Source organism: Theropithecus gelada, chromosome 19, assembly GCF_003255815.1.
Source record: "Theropithecus gelada isolate Dixy chromosome 19, Tgel_1.0, whole genome shotgun sequence".
In the NCBI taxonomy this organism is placed as follows: Eukaryota; Metazoa; Chordata; class Mammalia; order Primates; family Cercopithecidae; genus Theropithecus; species Theropithecus gelada.
The window spans coordinates 18,612,724-18,629,629 of record NC_037687.1 but is presented as its reverse complement, the minus strand read 5'-3'; the positions used below and the strand labels follow the sequence as shown (position 1 = coordinate 18,629,629).

At 47.5% G+C, this 16,906-nt stretch overlaps 1 protein-coding gene across 10 annotated transcripts in view; it reads left to right on the top strand.

Annotated features, from left to right (window-relative positions):
- SUGP2 (SURP and G-patch domain containing 2) overlaps nucleotides 1-16,906 on the top strand; it is a 45,049-nt gene that overhangs the window by 9,926 nt on the left and 18,217 nt on the right. For all 10 annotated transcript variants that reach the window (XR_003116953.1, XR_003116951.1, XR_003116952.1 and 7 more), the window contains exons 4-6: nucleotides 5,066-5,186; nucleotides 14,323-14,813; nucleotides 16,232-16,343. Coding sequence is in view for 7 of the 10 variants with exons in the window: in XM_025369030.1 (XP_025224815.1) it covers nucleotides 5,066-5,186; nucleotides 14,323-14,813; nucleotides 16,232-16,343 (724 nt within the window). In the remaining 3 variants the exon portion in view is untranslated. The remainder of the gene's footprint in view (nucleotides 1-5,065; nucleotides 5,187-14,322; nucleotides 14,814-16,231; nucleotides 16,344-16,906) is intronic.

The following is a 16,906-nucleotide window of genomic DNA, read 5'->3' as shown; positions in this document are numbered from 1 at the left end:
CCTTTTTTTTTTTTTTTTTCTTTTTAATCTTTGAAAGAAAGAAGGCTTGACTTTCTTTCTTTGTTTTTGTTTTTTTGAGACATGGTCATGCCCTGTCACCCAGGCTGGTGTGCAGTGGCATGATCATGGCTCACTGCAGCCCCAACCTCCTGGGCTCAAGTGATCCTTCCACCTCAACCTCCTGCATAGCTGGGACTATTGGCTTGTACCACTGTGCCTGGCTAACTTTTTTTGTATTTTTTGTAGAGAATCATGTTGCCTAGACTGGTCTCAAACTCCTGAGCTCAAGTGATCTACCCGCCTCAGCCTCCCAAAGTGCTGGGATTATAGGCGTGAGTCACTGCGCCTGGCTTGGAACCCTTGTTCCAACATGTCCCCACAAGGTATTACTAGAAGGGAGAAAAAACACAGAGCATCGTCTCTAAGGAATCCCCAGTCTCCTGAGGGAAGAAAATCACAAAGTCCAGTCACTCGTGAGCCAGGGGTGGTAGCACAGGTCTGTAATCCTAGCTACTCGGGAGGCTGAGGAGGGAGGATTGCTTGAGACCAGGAGTTCAAGGCTGCAGTGACCTGTGATTGCGTCTGTGAATAGCCACTGCACTCCAGCCTGGGCTAGCATCACCCTGTCTCTCAATAAACCAAAACAAAAAAACAGTCACCCCTGTGCTAGAATTAAAGTGACACAGGAGAGGCTCCAGCCCAGCCTGGAGAGTTGTGGAGGTCATGCTTGAGCTGTATTGAAGGATGTGTAGGGACCAGCCAGGTCATTCCACATAGTGGATGCACCTTTTCGCCCTACTCACTTTCCTAGACTGGCTAAAGTTGGTGAATTACTTAAGTACACCTGCTAATTAGCAGTTATCATTGGCTTTCTGGGGAGAGGAAAAGGCCAAGGAAGAGAAATAGAAGTGATAAGCTGTTTGATTTCCCTGTTCCTTCCTCCTAAACTCCCAGAATGGGCTCTCACAGCCCAGACATCCCAGAGATCTCAAGCGTACATGGTAACCATGCTGTCTTAACTCTTGTGATAGAGAGAAAGCACTTTTCCCACTGACGTGGCTTTCACCTTCCATTGCCCCCAGCCCAGTGGGGAAGTCTCATTTGTTCCTGACTTTCTTTGCTCTTTCACCACCCTCATGAAGCCCCAACGGCACTAGATACTGGATAGGTCCCACCACATACAGGTGGCCACATCCTACCCCCAGAGAGGAATCCTTCCAGAAGTAGGCTCAGGGCTGAAGGGACCCTATTCCCCAACCCTTCACAAAGTGATGGGATACTGTTTGAAGGAAGAAAAGTCACCCATAACCTAAAGTGGTTGTAACCCACCCACTTACCCTCCCACAGCCTTCGATGTTCCCCATGCTTTCCTGCAGCTGCAGGCGTGCTGGACTGAAAATGCTACCGCCTGCTTTTCTATGTGATTGCCAGAAAGCCCTCTTTGTTTCCACAGCCTTTGCTACATCGTGATATTGACCTAATGTAAATTACCTCACCTTTCCCTTGATGCTGGATTCATGCTGCCTTTTACTAGAGGTTTCTGAAGCCAGACAGACCTGGGTTCACATGTAGTTGGCATCTGCAAGCCTCAGTTCCCTGTCTGGATAGCGGGATAGCTGGTGGCAGGGCCCACATCTCATGAGGCTTCCCCACCGCTGCTCATGTTCCTGTTAGAAATGTTGGAATGGAGCCAGGCATGGTGGCTCACACCTGTAATCCCAACACTTTGGGAGGCTGAGGCGGGTGGATCAGGAGTTCGAGACCAGCCTGGCCAACATGATGAAACCCCATCTGTACTAAAAATACAAAAATTAGCTGAATGTGGAGGCGCGTGACTAATCCCAGCTACTTGGGAGGCTGAGGCAGGAGAATCGCTTGAACCCAGGAGGCGGAGGTTGCAGTGAGCCGAGATCGTGCCATTGCATTCCAGCCTGGGCAACAGGGTGAGACTCCATCTAAAAAAAAAAAAAGGAAAGAAAGAAATGCTGGAATGGGCCAGGTGCAGTGGCTCGTTCCTGTAATCCCAGCACTTTGGGAGACCGAGGCGGAGGGATAACGAGGTCAGGACATCGAAACCATTCTGGCTAACACGGTGAAACCCCGTTGCTACTAAAAATGCAAAAAATTAGTCAGTCGTGGTGGCATGTGCCTGTAGTCCCAGCTACTCGGGAGGCTGAGGCAAGATAATTGCTTGAACCCGGGAGGCAGAGGTTACAGTGAGCCAAGATCTTGCTACTGCTCTCCAGCCTGGCAACAGAGCGAGACTCCGTCTCCAAAAGAAGAAAAGGAAAGGAAAAAAGAAATGCTGGAATGGGCCAGGCGCAGTGGCTCACACCTGTAATCCCAACACTTTGGGAGGCTGAGGCAGGTGGATCACCTGAGGTCAGGAGTTCGAGACCAGCCTGGCCAACGTGATGAAACCCTGTCTCTACTAAAAATCAAAAATTATCCTGGCGTGGTGGCACACACCTATAATCCCAGCTACTTGGGAGGCTGAGGCAGGAGAGATGCTTAAACTTGGGAAGTGGAGGTTGCAGTGAGCTTAGAGCGTGCTACTCCACTCCAGCCTGGGTGATGAGCAAAAGTCCGTCTAGGAAAAAAAAAAAAAAAGAAATGCTGGAATGACATATTTGATTGAATGCTTTGGTTATTACTATTACTTTTTTTTTTTTTAATTCTTGAAAGGATACATTCTCAGGAGTAGGATTGCTGGACCAAAGCTGTGTCACACTTTCTGACTCTTGCTCATGGTCTTCCTAGCTAAAGATGACCAAATTAGCAGGGGTCCCCAAATTTCATTGCTGACTGTAAACCTCAACATCTTTTATAAAATCACGTAAAACTAGTAGTTCTGTAAAAAGAGAGCCATGAAAAAAAGCAGTTTCAAAGGGGACATACTTGGAATAACGTGGCAGTTGAAGGATTGACTCATCATGTGTGAAGAGCTCACACTAGTGTTTAAAATAAGCTCAAAGCTGTAACATGGACACAGGTGAGCACAGGACTGTGCAATCATTTACAGAACAAACTGGAAAACCTTGCTAGTTCAGCAGTGATTTTAACTGAATGGCTGAACAAATAGACCATTCTGTGCTTTTTTGTTTGTTTTTGGTTTTGGGACGGAGTTTCGCTCTTGTTGCCCAGGCTGGAGTGCAACGGCGTGATCTCGGCTTACCGCAACCTCCGCCTCCCAGGTTCAAGCAGTTCTCCTGCTTCAGCCTCCCTAGTAGCTGGGATTGTAGTCATGTGCTACCACGCCCAGCTAATTTTGTATTTTTAGTAGGGATGGGGTTTCTCCATGTTGGTCAGGCTGGTCTCGAACTTCCAACCTCAGGTGATCCGCCCACCTTGACCTCCCAAAGTGCTGGGATTACAGGCATAAGCCACCGCGCCCAGCCATCATTCTGTGCTTTTAAAACTAACCAATTATTAGGAAATTAAACAATCTTACCATTTGAAGAAACATGTTCTTCTGTGTTGCTGGCAGCATTGTAAATTTAAAGTCATATTGGAGGAAATTCACACTTTAAAAAATATTTTGGGCAGGGCATGGTGGCTCACACCTATAATCCCAGCACTTTGGGAGGTAGAGGAGGGTGGATCTCTTGAGCCCAAGAATTGGAGACCAGCCTGAGCAAGATGGTGAAGACTCATCTCTACAAAATTTTTAAAAATTAGCCAGATGTAGTGGCGCATGTCTGTCGTCCCAGCTACTTGGGAGGCTGAGGCCTGAGAATTGCTTGAGCCCAGGAGTTCGAGGCTACAGTGAACTATCATGGGACCACTGCACTCCAGCCTGGGCGACAGAGTGAGACCCCGTCTCAAAAAAGAAAAGATTTGTTTCTTTTTTTTTTTTTTTGAGATAGAATCTCTCTCTGATGCCCAGGCTGGAGTGCAGTGGTGCGATCTCGGCTCACTGCAAGCTCCACCTCCTGGGTTCACGCCATTCTCCTGCCTCAGCCTCCTGAGTAGCTGGTACTCCAGGCGCCCACCACCATGCCTGGGTAATTTTTTTGTATTTTTTAGTAGAGATGGAGTTTCACTGTGTTAACCAGGCTGGTCTTGATCTCCTGACCTCGTGATCCGCCCACCTCGGCCTCCCAAAGTGCTGGGATTACAGGCGTGAGCCACCGTACCTGGCTAAAATTTGTTTCTTATACATTCAACAGATATTTTCTGTGAACATGTAATTTGGGACCATTGACCTTTTTTTTTTTGTTTTGAGATAGAGTCTCGCTCTGTTGCCAGACTGGAGTGCAGTGGCATGATCTTGGCTCACTGCAACCTCTGCCTCCCGGGTTTAAGCAATGCTCCTGCCTCAGCCTCCCAAGTAGCTGAGACTATAGGTGCATGCTGCCATGCCTGGCTAATTTTCTTTTTTTTTTGTATTTTAGTAGAGACAGGGTTTCACCGTGTTAGCCAGGATGGTCTCGATCTCCTGACCTCGTGATCCGCCCGCCTCAGCCTCCCAAAGTGCTAGGATTACAGGCGTGAGCCACCGCACCTGGCCGTTTTTTTGTTTTAAAGATAAATCATAAGGAAAATGAAATTCGTGATAATTCTACCCCCATAACATCTGTTAACATATTTCCTTATAGTCTTTTCCTATGTATCCATATTTATATATTTTTTTATTCCCACTTTTATATTGAGAACTATAACCTAGATACCTTTCTTGTGTATTTTAAACTAGATATTTATATTTTCCACTTTAATGTTATGAACATTCAAATTATTAAGTGATACATGAAAATGATATCAAATTGCTATACGTCTTTCTTTTTCTAGAGTATATAAATAAATTGCTCTGTCCAGTCATTGAAAGCTGTGACTGTTTCTCTCCTAGTGGTTATGCTGTTACATTTTTTAGGAGGAGATTTTCTGTATTGGTTTGTAGAATAAGGTGTTGTTTTCCTCTTTTCAATTCTGGTGTCTTGTGAATGAGGATTTCGGTTGTTGACGCCTGCTTGGGTTCAGTGCTAAGCCCCCAACTACTGTACTGTCCTCGTCTTCCCAGAGCCCACAGTCAGCACGTTTCTCAGAAAAGCTGTTCTGTGTGTTCCAGCTGTCCCCCAGCGAGCAGATCACAAGGTAGCAGACACCATCGACCAGCTTGTGAAACGTGTCATCGAAGGCAGCCTGTCTCCCAAAGAGAGAACTCTTCTCAAAGAGGACCCTGCTTACTGGTAGGTCTTTAAATGTCCAGCCTGTGAATCCTTCTCATGGAGTATATGGCAAAATTTGGGTCACTCTGATGGTGTTGAGAGCAGAGGGTGAGATACTTGAGTAAGTGGTGTTCTCCAGTGAGAAGAGCATGAGGGTGGCTCAGATTTATGTGGGTTCAGCAAGTCCTAGCTCTGTTGCAGAGCAGTGGTAGGCTGGCTGGGTGGTGGCATTCTCTTACCTGTGAATACAGCTCCAACTCCCTGCTTTGCTGTTTTAAGGATGCAATGAGATGTTCATGCAGAGAATACAGAGTAAGGGTAGTAAGATTAGTAATACATCATTGCAATTGTTTGCAGTTTATTGCTAATATTTGTTAAACTGTGTTTTGCTTAACTGCCTCTTTTTTTTTTTTTGGGACGGAGTCTCGCTCTGTCGCCCAGGCTGGAGTGCAGTGGCCAGATCTCAGCTCACTGCAAGCTCCGCCTCCCAGGTTTACGCCATTCTCCTGCCTTAGCCTCTCGAGTAGTTGGGACTACAGGCGCCCGCCGCCACGCCCAGCTAGTTTTTTTTTTTTTGTATTTTTTTAGTAGAGATGGGGTTTCACTGTGTTAGCCAGGATGGTCTCGATCTCCTGACCTTGTGATCCACCCATCTCGGCCTCCCAAAGTGCTGAGATTACAGGCTTGAGCCACCGCGCCTGGCCTTAACTGCCTCTTTATGTGAATAGAACAACTTTTTAAAATTACAGTTTGCATCCTAAATATAGTACTTTCTTATTAGAGAAAGTAAAGAACAGGCCAGAGAAAGAGTCTCGCTCTGTCACCCAGGCTGGAGTACCGTGGCGCAATCTTAGCTTACTGCAACCTCCATCTCCTGGGTTCAAGCGATTCTCGTGCCTCAGCCTCCCAAATAGCTGAGATTACAGGCGCACACCAGCACACCCAGCTAATTTTTGTATTTTTAGTAGAGACGGGGTTTCACCATGTTGGCCAGGTTGGTCTCGAACTCCTGACCTCAGGTGACCCACCTGCCTTGGCTTCCCAAAGTGCTGGGATTACAGGTGTGAGCCACCGCGCCAGGCCGAGACACATTTCTTTTTTTTTTTTTTTTTTTTTTTTAAAAAGGAGGTGATGATCAGTGCTTTGCTTGTATTTCTGCCTACCTTTCTGGCAGTTTATCATGATATCTGGGAGTGAAACTGCTGGGTTAAAGCTCATGTTAGAGACTTTTGATTTATGTCAGTTTCTCAGATGCAGCACTTTTTATTATTTAATTTTTTTTGGAACAGAGTCTCGCCCTGTCACCAGGCTGGAGTGCAGTGGGGCGATCTCGGCTCACTGCAACCTCTGTTTCCCGGGTTCAAGCAATTCTTGTGCCTCAGCCTCCCGAGTAACTGGGATTACAGGTGCCCACCACCACACCCAGCTAATTTTTTGTATTCTAGTAGAGACGGGGTTTCACCATGTTGCCCAGGGTGGTCTTGAACTCCTGAACTCAGGCGATCCGCCCGCCTCGGCCTCCCAAAGTGCTGGGATTACAGGCGTGAGCCACTGCACCCAGCCTCAGCTGCAGCACTGTTGACATTTGAGACCGAATCATTCTGTATTAGGGTTGGAGCTGTCCTGGACATTGCAGGCTATTTAGCAGCATCTGTGGTCTCTATCCGTTTGATGTTAGCAGGACCTTCTATCTCACTAGTAACAACCCAGAATACATCCAGGCACTGCCTGGTGTCCCATGGCAGGCAGAGCTGCCCCTGATGGAGACCATTGATGTTTATCATCAGTTTACTCTCCATAGGTTATGTGTACTAATTGACCCTCTCACTGCTACTCTGTAAGTGTGCTGTGCCCTCTTTTGTTTTCTGTTTTTGTTAGGGACAGGATCTCACTCTGTTGCTCAGGCTGCAGTGCAGGGGTGCTATCACAGCCTGCTGCAACCTTGACCTCCTGAGTGTACCCTTTTTGGTAGTCAGATTATACCCATATTGGACTTGTTATTCTTGCTGTTGTAATTACTAAAGATGCTTGAAAGGTATACATTTCCATGTCTTTGGTCCTTCCCATCATGATTTACCCAGGGGAAGGTTGGAACTTGTTGTGTTTTTATTTTTACAAAATTCTTGAGTTTGGATTATTTACACGTATTGAATGAGGTAGGCATGTAACTTAAAAGTTAAAAATTCCCAAATAACCTAATTGTTGCAGCATCATTTATTGAATACTTTTTATTTAATAAACACTTGTGCCTTCTGTGCAGTTGGTACTGTTCTAAGCACATTACTGATTTGAGCACTAGCTAGTTGAATCCTCATTAATGTTGCGAAGCAGGTCTATTGCTATGCTTATTTTACAGACAAGAAACTTAGAGGCTCCAAGAGTCTTCTTGGCTTGAGGATTCACAGCTAGTAAGAGGCAAAGTTGAGATTCAAATCCAGAGTCTGTGGTCTGAACCAGTGTGCATGCTGAAGGAAGGAAGCTAGATAGCCCCAGATTGACAGATGCAAGCAGATACCAGACCCTCTTGATAAGAAGGCATCCAGACTTAGAAGGCCTAGGGGCACTTTCCAGGTGGTTGATAAGGTTATTAGGCTGGAGGAATAGGAGGCCCTGAGAGAACTGGGGGCTCGTGCCTCTGCCCCATGACCCCTGCACATGGCCCAGGGGTCTCATGACCACTGATAACCAGGTGCGGCAGACAGAAGCCAGAGTCAGGGGTGTGTTTGGATAGAAATAAGCATCAAAGTAAGAACTGATATTTGAGGTAAACCAGTATCATGAAAGAGAATCATCAAACTCAACAAACTTCTGACACCCTAGAAGACAAGAGTTACTATGAGAAAGAGGAGGTGTAGTCTATAAATATGTATGTGTAATGAATAGTCTCAGGTAATAAGAGTATATTGTATCCATGAAACAGACACTGGTTGCTATGAAAACAGAAAACTGGTTGCTATCCAAGATCCTGTTAAGGATCTTGGAAATGGAAAATAGATTGAAATAAAAATCTCAGCGGTTGGCTGATAGAATAGATCCTGAAGAAGGACAGATTTAGGAGTTGTTCCCAGAGACTTTATCATCCAAAAACTCCTTCACAAGGAATTACCTGGCCAGGTGCGGTGGCTCACGCCTGTAATCCCAACACTTTGGGAGACCGAGGGGGACAGATCACCTGAGGTTGGGAGTTTGAGACCAGCCTGGCCAACATGGTAAAGCCCTGTCTCTACTAAAGATGCAGAAAATTAGCCGGACATGGTGGCAGGCGCCTGTAATCCCAGCTACTTGGGAGACTGAGGCACGAGAATCGCTTGAACCTGGGAGTCAGAGGTTGCAGTGAGCCAAGATCGCACCACTGCACTCCAGCCTGGGTACGACAGAGCAAGACTCTGTCTCAAAAAAAAAAAGAAGGAATTACCAAGGTACTATAAGAGGAAAGAGTGTGATACAAAAGCACAGCAATAAGTAAAGAAACTGCTAAACTTAGGTTTCTGGTGTGCGTGTTTGAATTCTTAAGTCAAAATGCTCCTTGTATGTTGTATTTAACAAAACAGTTCAACGCATAATGAAAAGCCAAATGTTTCTGCTGTGACCTGTTCCCATGTTCCAGCCCTTGAAGGCAGTTGCTTAGTTCTTCAAACTACTTCTCACGGCTACCTCTGTATCTTTTTTTTTTTTTTTTTTTTTTTTTTTAGATGGAGTCTCTGTAGCCCAGGCTGGAGTGCAGTGGCATGATCTCGGCTCCATGCAAGCTCTGCCCCCCGGGTTCACGCCATTCTTCTGCCTCAGCCTCCTGAGTAGTTGGGACTACAGGTGCCCGCCACCATGCCCGGCTAATTTTTTTGTATTTTTAGTAGAGACAGGTTTTCATCATGTTAGCCAGGATGGTCTCGATCTCCTGACCTCGTGATCTGCCCACCTCGGCCTCCCAAAGTGCTGGGATTACAGGCGTGAGCCACCGCACCTGCACCTCTATATCTCTGAATAAGCCTATGCTGCTTTTTCTTTTTTTTTTTTTTTTTTTTTTTTTTTTTTTGAGACGGAGTCTCGCTGTGTCTCCCAGGCTGGAGTGCAGTGGCGCGATCTCGGCTCACTGCAAGCTCCGCCTCCCGGGTTCACGCCATTCTCCCGCCTCAGCCTCCCAAGTAGCTGAAACTACAGGCGCCCGCCACCACGCCCGGCTAGTTTTTTGTATTTTTAGTAGAGACGGGGTTTCACCATGTTAGCCAGGATAGTCTCGATCTCCTGACCTCGTGATCCACCCGCCTCGGCCTCCCAAAGTGCTGGGATTACAGGCTTGAGCCACCGCGCCCGGCCTGCTTTTTCTTTACTGAACAGTTTTATGCATGACCGTTGACATTCTATGAAGATAGTGTGGATTAATAAGTTTGTTTTTTGTTTATTTGTTTTTAAGAGACGAGATCTCACTCTATTGCCCAGGCTGGAGCACAGTGGCATGATCATACCTCACTGCAGCCTCAGCCTGGGCTCGCAAAATCCCCCTGCCTCAGCCTCCCAAGTAGCTGGGACTACAGGAGCACACCACCACATTCAGCTATTTTTTTATATATATATATATATGTATTTTTTTTTTTTAAAGAAATGGGTTCTTGCTATGTTGTCCAGGCTGGTGTTTAACTCCTGGGCTCAAGCGATCCCCCAGAGCACTGGGGTTATAGTCATGAGCCATCACATTCAGCCTTAATACATTATTTTTTTTAGTTAGCAAGTGAAAAAGTCAGACCTCTAGGAGGCAGATATAAGAATGGCTTCTTATCTCCACCCTCTGAGGACCAGCAGAGATTTGAGACCTTCCACCGTCACACCCTACAAGCATGATTTGTTCCCATTGGAGCCTTGTGAACAGAACTGGCCATTGCCTCTTCGCTGAGGTGACCTGCCTCATGTCGTACACTAAAGATGTCAGAAGAGCCAGGCGCAGCTGCTCACACCTGTAATCTCACTACTTTGGGAAGCTGAGGCAGGTGGGCCCCATGAGGTCAGGAGTTCGAGACCAGCCTGGCCAACATGATGAAACCCTATCCCTACTAAAAATACAAAAATTAGCCGGGCATAGTGGTGGCTGCCTATAATCCCAGCTACTCAGGAGGCTGAGGCAGGAGAATCACTTGAACCCAGGAGGCGGAGGTTGCAGTAAGATGAGATCACACCGCTGCACTCCAGCCTGGGCAACAATAGCAAAACACCGTCTCAAATTAATGAATCAATCAGAAGTATAGACAGACACATCCACTATGGCTTTGCTTCCTTGTTTGGAACACCAAGGGGCAGGCTTCCATCCTTTCCTATGAGAGAGTGCGAAGCATCAAGCCTAGAAAATGATCACAACAGTGCAGGATATAAAGCTGAAGGAATATGTCATACTTTGTTTTCTCTCATCTTCTTTTTTTTTTTTTTTTTTTTTTGAGACGGAGTCTCACTGTGTCTCCCAGGCTGGAGTACAGTGGCGTGATCTCGGCTCACTGCAAGCTCCGCCTCCCGGGTTCACGCCATTCTCCCGCCTCAGCCTCCCAAGTAGCTGGGACTACAGGCGCCCGCCACCGTGCCCGGCTAATTTTTTGTATTTTTAGTAGAGACGGGGTTTCACCATGTTAGCCAGGATAGTCTCGATCTCCTGACCTCGTGATCCACCCGCCTCGGCCTCCCAAAGTGCTGGGATTACAGGCTTGAGCCACCGCGCCCGGCCTCTCTCATCTTCTAAATTGTCCCCTGGGAGTGGGGCAGCCCTGACCATGCTCTCCAGGGAGAGCCCACCAGATCCTACATGTTCACACACTCAGGAAAACAAGTGGCTAAGAATCCCTCTGGTCTAGCCTCAGCAGGATTATCCGAGCACCCCAAAGTTAACAAAAAATCTAAATAATTGATGTTTGGGGTGAAATAAAAGAAACTAAAATCCCAAATAATCTAAATATGTGAGGCAAAAGGAGAAGGAGGGAGGTAGGTGTGCAGGCCTTTGTCTTTTTTGACATGAGGGTAGAGCTAAAGGGTAATTCTACATATTGATACAAAATAAGAGTTTAAGTATGTGTGTTGATTAGCCATTAAAGGAACCGAAGTGGGGTCTATAACTTCATACTACTATAGAGGGAAAGAAGCAAAAACACAGGAATTGGAAAACAGAGAAGGGAAATTGCATAGCAGGTGAATGCTACCAAAAAGAACGGAGGTAGAGAATTGTTCAGGCAAAAAAGACTTTAAGGAGAACAGCACTAGAAGGAGCAAAAGAAGTTCCTAATAAAAGGGAAAGTCATCACGAACATATAGATTGTGAATCTCGGTGCCTGCACTACATAGCTTTGGGCTGTGTAAATAAACAACCTTTAGAAATCATTTAGGTCCAGAGCTGGGTGCGGTGGCTTGTGACTGTAATCCCAGCACTTTGGGAGGCTAAGGTGAGCAGATCACCTTAGATCAGGAGTTCAAGACCAGCCTGGCTAACATGGTGAAACCCCGTCTCTAAAATTAATACAAAATTAGCTGGGTGTGGTGGCGGGTGCCTGTAACCTCAGCTACTTAGGAGGCTGAGGCTGGAGAATCGCTTGAATCCAGGAGGCAGAGGTTGCAGTGATCCGAGATTGCGCCACTGCACTCCAGCCTGAGTGACAGAGCAAGACTCTGTCTCAAAAAAAAAAAATTTAAGTCCAAAACCATGATAAGAGGAATTGGATGAATCCAAAACCATGGTAGGAGACATGAATGTTTCTGTGAAATGGGTAGACAATGTAATCCAGATAAGGTTGTGGAAGATTTTATAACACAGCAAATGAGCGTAAACAGAGACAGTCTGCTAATATTTGTTGAGCGGTTTTCATATCACTTGCCTCATAGTGAAAAGCTTATAACGCAGGCCTCACAGCTGTATGATGAAGTAGCTACTGCTTATCATCTTCCCTGTCTTACAGATGGAGAAACGAGGCACAGAAAGGTTCCCAGCTAATGAGTGGCTATGCTGAGATTTGAAGCCAGCAGACTGGCTTGTTGAGTGTTCTGTGTTCTTGATGTTATGTTCCACTGGAACTTGGGGAGATGCATTTGTGACTGACGTCCTCGGACTGCACTTGGCATCAGAACCATCCAGGAACAAGGAAAGCCATCAGAGCCATGAGTGACTGGGGCAGTCAGGTTACCTGGCCCTGATTCTGCACTCTGCCCTTGATGAGGAGTTACCTTGCTGGGGCCGTGTTTGACTTGAGAACCAGAGCGCCCATGTTGGTCAGCATTCTCTTAATTGAGCACTATTGCTTGTTAGGGCATGATCTTGCAAGATGCCACCGTTAGCCCAACAGAGTGCTAGGGCAGCAGTGGAGCCAGTCCTCAGTCTGTCTTCTGAGGTCCAGACAGACCTCAACTGACTAACAGTGTCAGCAGGAGCTTGTGTACGGAGCTGTCTGCCAGGGACATGCCACATCACACAGTGCTGCCAACACCTTGCTTCTAGTTGGCTTGTCACTGGTAATCTGGAACCTCATCTAATAACTAATATGTCGCTACTTAATATCAAACAATCTGAAAGCCACCTGAAATACTGCCATACTTACTAAGCAATATTCTTCTTTAATACAAACTGAAATCAAATATTCACAAAAGTCTGTTATGTTGTTTGTGGGGTAGTTATTTATTTATTTATTTTTAAAGAGATGGGGTTTTGCCCACACTGATCTTGAACTCCTGGGCTCAAGCAACCCACCTGCCTCCGCCTTCCAAAGTGCTGGGATTACAGGCGTGAGCCACCACGCCCAACTTAAAAGTTTGTTATGTATGAAATCAGAGAAAAATCACAGCACACCCAGGAAACTCACATGGGCCACATTATGCCAATACAGCAAACTAGAAACCAGCAACAACCAAAATAAAACACGTTTCTGAATAACTTTTGAGTGAAGGATAATCAGAACTGAAATTAGAAGCAATTTAGAAGGAAGTGGCAAGAAAAATACTATACACCAGATGCGGTTATAAAAATACTTACGAGAAAGAGTGACTTCAGGTGAATTTATTAGAAATAAAGAGTAGGCCAGGTGCAGTGGCTCATACCTATAATCCCAGCACTTTGGGAGGCTGAGGCATGTGGCTACCTTGAGTGAGTCCAAGAGTTTGAGATCAGCCTAGGCAACATGGTGAAATGTCCTCTCAACCAAAAATACAAAAATTAGCCAGGCGTGGTGGTGCATGCCTGTAGTTCCAGGTCCTGGGGAGGCTGAGGTGGGAGGATCACCTGAACCCAGGAGGTCGAGGCTGCAGTGAGCTGTAATCAACTCATGAAGCTAGAAGGAACATGATGAAAAAAGTAAAGACACTAGAAGGAGAAGGATTTTTTTTTTTTTTTTTTTTTTTTTAAAGACAGGGTCTTGCTCTGTTACCCAGACTAGAGTGCAGTGGCACAGTCATAGCTCACCACAGCCTTGACTTGCTGGGCTCAAGTGATCCTCCCATCTTAGCCTCCAGAGTAGCTGGGACTATAGGCGTGCACCACCACCCTGGCTAATTTTTTTATTTTGTGGAGATGGGATCTTGTTTTGTTGCCCAGGCTGGTCTTGAACTCCTGGGCTCAAGCGATCCTCCCGCCTCAGCCTCTCGAAGTGCTGGGATTACAGGTGTGAGCCATCACCCCAGCTGAATATTTTTCTGTGTTAGTACGTGCAACTCAACCTTCTCTTTTCTGTACTGTTCTCATCATCATGACGGGTCATAAGACTTCACACCTGGGGCACAGGCTCCTTGGTTAATGTTCTCTTGTGGGTCACATCACACTTGCCTTGATACAGTCAAAAGCTCATGGAACTCTCATCCTGGCTGGGCCATTTAAAAGGTGTCAATTCTGCCTGCCAGGGTGCTGTGGCTCCAAGGTGACTGGTTTGTGTTTCCAGGCCATAATGAACTGTGAGCTCCCTCATGGCTGGTGCTGATGGAAATCAAGGAGGAACTCGGTTCAAACTCCTGATTGCCCTGCGGTCACTCTTAGCAGGGCAGCTGTCTTGGGCTTAGCTCTGGGTCCTCAGTAGAACCAGGCAGAGCCTCTGAGACAGCAGAGGACAGTCAGAAGTTGGCCACTTAGAAAGGATTTGTGTTTGCAGGAACAATTTGGGACCTGGTGGTGTTTTCATAAATGTCCTGTTATGCCTGTTTTGTTGTGTAGGTTTTTATCTGATGAAAATAGTCTGGAGTATAAATATTACAAGCTGAAGTTGGCAGAAATGCAGCGGATGAGCCAGAACTTGCGAGGAGCCGACCAGAAGCCAACTTCGGCAGAGTGTGCAGTGCGGGCCATGCTGTATGCCCGGGCTGTCCGTAACCTCAAGAAGAAACTGCTTCCGTGGCAGCGGCGGGGGCTCCTCCGTGCTCAAGGGCTCCGGGGCTGGAAGGCAAGGAGAGCGACCACTGGGACCCAGACCCTCCTATCCTCAGGCACCAGGCTGAAACACCACGGCCGGCAGACTCCAGGCCTCTCACAGGCAAAACCATCCCTGCCAGACAGAAATGATGCTGCCAACAAGGACTGCCCGCCAGACCCAGTTGGACCCTCTCCTCAGGACCCCAGCTCAGAAGCCTCAGGTCCATCCCCCAAGCCAACAGGAGTGGACATCTCTGAAGCACCTCAGACCTCTTCTCCCTGCCCATCTGCTGACAGTGGGTGCTCACTCCTGTCCCCCTCCTCTGGGCCCCAGTCCCTACTCTCCCATCTCCAAGGTCTCTCTAGAATTGGGGAGAGGGGGCTGCAATCTAGGCAAGGCAGTGGATAAAAGCCCTAGGGACCTGGCCAAGACAAGTGCACGTGTTGGCGCTTTCTCTCTTACTTTCTTGAGAGAGCTGCATGCAAGTCCTGCAGCTCCCTCCTCCTCTTCTGAGAGTGGAGCTGGCACGAGGTGCTGCCCCATGCCTCTGTGCTCCCTGACAGGGTTCTGCTGCTGGGGCCGTGGGCAGTTCGTTGTGTGAACTTGGGATCCCGTGTCCTGCTATATCCTGGCCTCTCTTGATAGTCCTCAGGGCTGTCTTGTTCTCTCATTCTGCCTCCTCATCCCCAGGGTCTCCACAGTTCCTGTTCTTGGGGTTCACTGACCTGCACTGATTCCTCTGAATCGACTAACTTCACCCCTTCTGTTTCTTCTGTCACCTTAGCTGTTTCCTTCTCTCTGTACCACAGGCCTGCTCTCTGGCCAGTGCTTCCTACTCAGCACTAAGTGGGAAGGAGAGGGCAAAAAAGTGTCCACAACGGCTGCATTCTCTAGGTGTTGCTATGTCATGAGCCATTCCAAACTGTGGCTTAAAACAGGAGGCATCAGCCGGGCATGGTGGCTCACTTGTAATCCCAGCACTTTGGGAAGCCAAGGCGGGCGGATTGCCTGAGCTCAGGAGTTTGCAACCAGCCTGGGCAACATGGTGAAACCCCATCTCTACTAAAAATACAAAAAATTAGCCAGTCGTAGTGGCACGTGCCTGTAGTCCCAGCTACTCGGGAGGCTGAGGCAGGAGAATCGCTTGAACCCAGGAGGCGGAGGTTGCAGTGAGCCAAGATCTCGCCGCTGCACTCCAGCCTGGGTGACAGAGCAAGACTCCGTCTCAAAAAAAAAAAAAAAATCCCGGAGGCATCCGGTATTGTGAATTTGCCAGTGGCTGGGTCGTCTGCTGAGCTAGCCCACACATGTGTCTGCGATCAGCAGCAGGTGTCCAGGCTGTCAGCTGAGATGATGGGCCACGCGCCTGTCATCCCCCCAGCAGCCAGCCCATGTTTGTTCACCTGGCAATTGGGGTTGGGGCTCCAGGAGAGAGAGCAGAAGTACTCGAGTCCTCCAGGGCCCAGGCTTGGAACTGGCAACAGGCTTTTCCACCACATGCTATAGCCGATTTGAGTCCCAGGACCAGCCCTGATTTGAGGGGGTGATACACAGAGTTCACTTGGTGACAAGGAGTCTGCATGTGGTGAAGGGCAAGGCTACAGGGAGGGGACACGCAGGCCATCTTTATAATCAGCTTCCACAACCCTGCAGTGTTTACACGGGGAGCAGCAGCTCAGGAGTCATGCCTGACAGGTGCTTTATGTTTTGTAGTTGACATGAAGACAATGGAGACTGCAGAGAAACTGGCTAGATTTGTTGCTCAGGTGGGACCAGAGATCGAACAATTCAGCATAGAAAACAGCACCGATAACCCTGACCTGTGGTACGTACCCGCCGGGTCTCATCACACCTTTTTCTTTTTCAAAGAGAGAAAGTCTAAGGATGTTGCTTAGGCTGAATTCAAATTCCTGGGCTCAAGTGATCCTCCTGTTTTAGCCTCCGGAGTAGCTGGGACCACAGGTGTGCTCCACTGCAACTGGCCATTATACCCTTTAGATTTGAGTGTGTTCATGCCACAAACATGTCCTGAGCCAGCCCACAGCCTGGCCAATGCATTCCTACCATGGGGGTTACACCAGGAGTAAATCATGACTTCACTTCAGCTGAGCCAGGGGCCTGAGGGAGAAAGATCTCTTCTAGTCACCTGAGTTCAGGAGTTTGAGAGCAGCCTGACCAACATGCTAAAACCCCATCTCTACTAAAATACAAAAATCAGCCGGACATGGTGGCAAGCACCTGTAATCCCAGCTGCTCAGGAAGCTGAGGCATGAGAATTGCTTAAACCCAGGAGGCAGAGGTTTCAGTGAGCTGAGATTGAGCCACTGCACTCCCTCCTGGGCAACAGAGCGAGACTTCATCTCAAAAAAAAAAAAAAAAAAAAAAAAG